This window comes from Vigna unguiculata, chromosome 3 (genome assembly GCF_004118075.2).
Source record: "Vigna unguiculata cultivar IT97K-499-35 chromosome 3, ASM411807v1, whole genome shotgun sequence".
In the NCBI taxonomy this organism is placed as follows: domain Eukaryota; kingdom Viridiplantae; phylum Streptophyta; class Magnoliopsida; order Fabales; family Fabaceae; genus Vigna; species Vigna unguiculata.
This window is the reverse complement of record NC_040281.1, coordinates 51,631,203-51,637,965: the sequence shown is the minus strand read 5'-3', so window position 1 is coordinate 51,637,965 and position 6,763 is coordinate 51,631,203. Positions and strand designations below refer to the sequence as shown.

Below are 6,763 nucleotides of genomic sequence, written 5' to 3'. Positions count from 1 at the left end.
ATAAAATAAATATATATTTAGCTTTTTAATAAATTAGAGTATAATAGGTATTTTAAATATATTTTCTTTAATAACAAAAAACTATTATTAACAAAAAATCATTTTGCAGTCATATGTTATGGGCAAAAACGTCAAAGATCATGTGATGCCATGTCTTTCTTTCTTATCTCTTCAAAATGAGAGGACGAGAATCTTGAGGTCTTCTTCAAATTCATCTTTCCAAAATTAGCTCAGATCCCTTGAAACAAACACTAAAGTCATCCTCAAATCCATCCAATGGCAGAACTATGAGTTGACATAGGGGAGCCACTACTCCCCCATTTTTTATTTTGAATTTATTTTATATATATATATATATTAAATTATATTTATATATTATTTATATTAAATTTATATTATGGAAATTATAATAAAAGATAAAATAAAAAATTTAATGGAAACATTGATTTATAAAAGAGATTAGGATTTTTTTTGGTTATAGGATTTTTTCACCATGTAAATTATCATGAAAGTGTGTGAGGAGAAATAAGGTTTAATTAGTCGGATGGTATCCACTTTCATTTAGTTGTGTCAGTTTGATACCCGCTTTTAAAAAGGTATCAACTAAGTCTCAACTTTTGAAAAGATGCCTCAATTAGGTCCTTTTCAACAAAAAGTTATTAGGTCTTAAATTTTGATATAAATATCAACACTTAATTTTGTAAGTCATTTTAAATATCAATATTGTTAACGGCTATAGTAATTTTTGTCTGAAAGGGACCTGATTAAGACACTTTTTCAAAAGTTGGGACTAGATAGACACATTTTTGAAAGCGGGTATCAAACAGATACATCTGAACGAAAGTGGATACCATCGGACTAACTAAACTGAGAAATAAATACAATGAGATAGATTGGAAAATAGAGGTTAGTGAACACATAGATTGAGATTGAAGTAATTCTCGCATGATCTCTCACAGATCAAGGTTAGTATCTTATTATGATTTATATATGTTAGATTTATGATTTTTTTATGATGTTTCTCAAAATTAAGTTTATCCCAAATTAGTATAAACTTAATTATGATTTTAGGAATTCTTTTATGAAATGGTATGAACCTTAATTATACTTTTTTCCAAATTATTATAACCCTTAATTATGAAATTTAGGGATTTTGTGTTTTTTGCTGCCTATAGTTTTTTTTTTTAAGTTTTGAATTTATACTATGTTGCTTATTTAATTAAAGTAGTATGAGTTTTGTTATGTCTTGCATTTTGCATTGTGATAATTGTGATTTTTGAATATAAATTTTATCTTTTTTCTAAATAGGTGAGATGTGATAAATTTATATTAAAAAGATTATGATAAAGAGTAAAAAAAATGATTCTTCTTTTGAAGAAGAAGGTTAGTGATCAAGATGAAAAAAAAAGGCATATATGTTAACTAAACTTTTTATGAGAACCAAGAATTCAAGACAATGAAAATCAAATCTCTAAACTTTCTAGAGTCATATATAATGAATTTAAAAATTTATTAGAACGTGACCTGGGAAAAGCGTCTTCAAATTTGACAATACCCACCAAATCAAATTGATGAGGTGCAAAGAGCTTATCTAAAATAATATTCATGGTTTGGTATCATGATATAATAGCAAATAATAGTAATATTTTTTTGAATTACATTATTATGTGTGTTTGTTTTAAATAGAGGAAATGAGACGAAAAATGAAAAACCTTTTTTTTCTAACTAAAACAAATTATATATAACAAATTTAATTTGGCACCCCTAAATATTTTCTCCAAGTTCCGTCACTGAATCCATCATTGTTTATCCATCTACTCACCCTCCCTCAAATTCATCATTTGAAGCAGACACACTCTTAGTGTATGCATGGTCCTTAGAAAGAGAAATTGTAAAAATTTATTTTTGATCGTCGAAACTTTCACATCAACTACTAAAAGTAAGGACAATTTCAATTGTTATAGGACATGAGCTTAATAATCTTGAAATAGTAAATTTATAGATTTTCATTTTTATATGATATTCAACTTTATCATATCTATTTAATTTGGAACCTAATCAAATTTCATACTCCAACAATCTTTTTTAAGAGTGAGTCCCTTTCATATCGGTACACTCCCTTTTGAAAGAAAACATTTTCAACCACAAATACTCTTTACTAAGTTTGATGTTTAACTTAACATAAAAGACTTACTTAAAAACCTTTGATATAGTACTATACGTCATTAAAATGACCTTCAACAATATGATAACATAACTAAAGAACTTAAATTAATCTCTAAAAAATTTAATTCAAATAGATAAGCATTAGAAATATCTCAAATGTTTGAGATCTTACTTTGCTACGGTAACTTTCGTTTTTCAAAAATTAAATTTACTAATCTAAAAAAGATAAATTCAGTATTTATTTTTTATCTAGTAAAAAATCTCGTATGGTTCCTTGATATAAAGGAAGTATTTAGTATTGGTGATTCTTATTTCTAATCCATTATGTTTTATTTATAGACTATTTATTTGATTAATCGTTGTTTAGAAACCCTCATCACGTTTTAGTCATCATCATGGATTTAGTGTATTTTTGAAGGACCCAAAATAAGTATCCATGGGATAGAACCGAACATGTAACTTTTAGTAATAGTTAAGGTAGAATATAAGTTTGAAAACAATCAAACTACACATTTCTTTGACATGGACAGTACATTCTTTCGGGAATTTATTGTAACAAGAAAAAAAAAAACTAAGATGGTTTAGTTAGCTTTTACGTAAGATTTTGTTGAAAAATTTTGGCACCATAGCCTTATTTTCTTTAATGAAATCATTAAAAAACATGCTCTCTTTATTGGGTGAAAATCAAGAGGTTACTTGTCAAAAATTAAAAGAATATTTTATCTATGCATTTATCTTCGTACTTAAAAATTTCTCAAAAGTTTTTGGAGATAGATTATGATACTTCAAATGTAGGAATAGGAGTAATTTTACTCTAAAAACAACATCCCACGATTTATTTCAGTGAAAAATTATAATGAAGTCACATTTAGAATTCTACCTATGATAAAAATATGTATGCTTTTATTTGTTCCTTACAAATTTGACAACATTATATTCATTTATCATATATTGAACTTCATTTCCCTTACTCTTCCTTCCTTTCCATTCCATCTGATCATTAAGAAGTTAAATTTCTAACTCAACACTTATATATTATAAAATTACATTTTATCATAGATGTAAGACTTTAAACATGTTCAATAAAAATAAAAAGTCACTAATCATTGTATAAGAACCACGATATTATTTTAAGTACAAAAATCACATTTAAGTAAGATAGTAAGGATAACATATGTATAAAACTCAATTGAAAAATATAAAATTTTAACTAATCAATAAATAAAGAGTGATTAGAAATATTTGTATTTTTAATAACTCGGTTCAATTTTTCCCTATAAAACTAGTTATCTAAACTAACATAGGTATATTTGTATTTCAGTTTCTTAAATATAGCTGAAGTTTTTTGAAAAATAATAATGTAACTGAATTTAATGACGACGGGTAACACAAACTAATCTTAACCTCTCCAAAAACATATTGATTTGGAGGTTTCTCCTTGCACCTTCCACTTTTCTTCTATTCCCACAAATTTTTCCAAAATACGATAAATGATTCTTGATTTTCTGACTAGCACCCCCTCATACATAAATACTGGATTTTGAAATCCAGTTAAGGTAATACTGGTTTTCTAAATCCGGTTTAGATAGTAATAGATTTTGAAATCCAATTATTGGATTTTCAAATCCGGTTAAAGATTTATGAGATTTCGAAATCCGATAAATATAATTAATAGATTTCAAATTCAGTAATTTTTTTAATTGGATTTCGAAATCCGGTAGCTTCTTAAATATGTTTTTTGGAAATCTGAGAAGTGCATGTCGGTGAGATAGAGTGTACATGTCAAATAGTTATTTTGGAACTTTTTATAAAATTTGGGGATGTTGAATAAATGGTTGAAGATGGAGAAAGAAGTCCCTTGAATTTTTGCATTGAGTTTAAAAATTTAACCTAATGTAACTCGGGATGAGCTATTAAAAGCTGAAAAAATACTTGTATTTACATAGTTTTGTTATTTAGCCATACCATTTATATGAATTTTAATGCGATTACTATAAAAGTCTAACAAATTCATGATGGCTTTATTCTCATATTTAATCATAAAATTGATAGAAAAAATAACATAAATAAAAATGAAATTAAAAACATTGTATAAAACTCAAAAGGTTCCGGCTTTCCATTGTCAGGACACTATTTCATCACCCGTAGTTGATTGGGCTGCAAATCATCTTGGGCTGATGTAGGAATGTGGATAATGGACCATGGATCTTGGGAGGGAGATATTGAACAAACTTAAGAGTTAAGATAGGATAAAATACAAATTAAGAAATAAAAATAGTAATAAACGTTTTTTATAACGTAATAAAATGATCCACAGAAATTGAGTGTAAAGAATTCTCCAAACATGCTCGTATGAATGTTAATATTGATTATGCAGCATGTGTTTTTCTCTATCTTGTTATAATGCTGTTGGAAACTTCTCAACAAAGATCAGTAAAGATTTTTACATTCAAATTCATATATTGCATTTCTTTGTTATTTGTGATTCTCCTGCTATTTTAATTTATTATTTCTATAGTTATTTTTCAAATTATGTCTTATTTCATGTTATATTACTCTATGATTTTTCGGGTTATCTTCTTTATCTGTGTTATCATCAATCACACGACCTCTTAAGTATTTTTATTAATAAATATTGGTCATTTTATGTCTAAGCAAAAAAATATGCATATGTTCGTAGATATGATTAACTTTTAGAAGTTTTTAATATTACATTTTTTTTATTTTGTATATAATTATTATTCTTGATGTAAAAAGATAACTTTTCAAATGTTACATAACTAATAAAACCCTACTTAGTTTATTTGAACAGAGTAACTAATAAAGCAAGAGATCAAATGGAAATTTGAACAAATATCTTTACTTATTATATGCATATAATCTTTAGATTACAAAATTCAAAAAAAAAAAACAAACAAAACCCTCCAATTAGTTTTTAAGATTGTAATTATCAAACACTTCAACATCTAATTTTTCTAAACCTGTACATAGGACCATGGCTTTAAAAAAGTAAAACATCATTTACCTAAATCCTTAAACATATAAATAAAATTTAACTAAGAAAGATTTTATAAAGTTATAACTAAATAACATCACTTGAAAAAATAAAAACTAAAATAATCTATGAACACAATAGATTTTAAGATATTTCAAGAATGATCGCATTGTGCAGAAAAAAATGTTATTTACTTGAGAAGGGAACAAAATTAAAGACTTGGAAGAGGAATAAACACAAACAGATGGTGAGCAAAGGTGTACTAAACAAGGTAAGGCATCCACATTTGAGTGTAACATTTCAAGGGATCGGGAAGTTTTTTCTTCCACTCTTCGGATGGAGGCATTTCGCCGGTAAGAGCAAGGGAACTATCATCTTTGCGATTCCCAAGATTGAGAACAAAAAGCTCCTTCCCGAAAACCTCCTTCATCGCCATCAGAGTTTCTTCCATAACAACCTTCCCATCTCGTAGCCTACTCTCCGGCTCCACACAGCTCCCTCCAACATTCACCATAATCCTTCCTCCCTTCCTCAACCGGCCCCTCAGCTTCTCCCACGTGGCAGGCTCCTGGAGCTCGGGGATCAAGCATCCCTTGGAGAACAAATCCACGATGATCCCGGAGAAGCCGTTAGGCACGGTGGCGTTGAGCGCGTTCCCGATGTAGATGAAAAGGCGCTGCTGGTTCTCCCTCTCGAGCTTCCCGAGATTGAAGTACTCGCGCGCCACCTGGATGACGGCGGGATCGAGCTCCCAGCCGTGGAGGACGGCGTTGGGATAGTGGTCGAGGAGGAGGCGGGCGGCGGTGCCGGCACCGAAGCCGAGGAGGGCGATGGGGCCGGAGGGCAGGATTGGAGGGAGCGTAGCGAAGACGTCGAAATAGGTTTTGGTGAGGGACGTGAATAGGAAGGATATGCTGTGGATGTTTCCGGGGCCGTCGAGGAGAAGAAGCCTGGAGCCAGAGAGGGGGTGCTCTGCCTTTCTAGAAACTTCTAGAACGCGGATGTAGTTATGGCGGGACTTGAACTTGACCAGGATTTTCACCTCCTCCGCGGGAATGCCGTCATCTTGGGTTTTCTGGTGTTGCTGCTGGCTTTTGGCCACCAATGAAGAAGTAGAGGGGGGTTTGAGAACGAGAGAGATTCTGGCTGGGATGTGGCGGACCTGGAGCGGAGCTGAATTGCGGAGGAACATTTGTGGTTGGGTTTGCGCGGTAGAAATCACCGTCCTCATCCTTGCCTTCGAGCCCACTCTGTATGTACCATGGATTGCAAAATTTCATAACTGCTCACAACATTTTATTTCTTAATGGACAATGATACGATATATTGAAAACTAAATTTGACAATTTCTTTTTACTATTTGAAATGTTAACTTTTAATTTATTTAGAAATATATAAAAAATGAGAAAATAAAATACCACACTTAACAAATGACACATCAAGTTATAAGAAAAAATTATCGAAATTTAGTTGGTAAAAAATCATTTTCTATTTCTTAATTATAACGTATCAAAATTTATACCACAAATTTTTTCAACTCCGATTTATCTACCGAATCTTTTTGTGTTGTACATGACCATTAAAAACACATTCTTTTAGTAA

The 6,763-nt window shown here is 30.2% G+C and overlaps 1 protein-coding gene across 1 annotated transcript; it reads right to left on the bottom strand.

Moving 5' to 3' along the window:
- Window positions 1-5,313: 5,313 nt before the first annotated feature.
- Window positions 5,314-6,476, bottom strand: LOC114177044 (probable polyamine aminopropyl transferase). Its single transcript, XM_028062271.1, has one exon. The coding sequence runs from the start codon at window positions 6,390-6,392 to the stop codon at window positions 5,424-5,426; it is 969 nt and encodes a 322-aa protein (XP_027918072.1). The 5' UTR covers window positions 6,393-6,476; the 3' UTR covers window positions 5,314-5,423.
- Window positions 6,477-6,763: the final 287 nt, after the last annotated feature.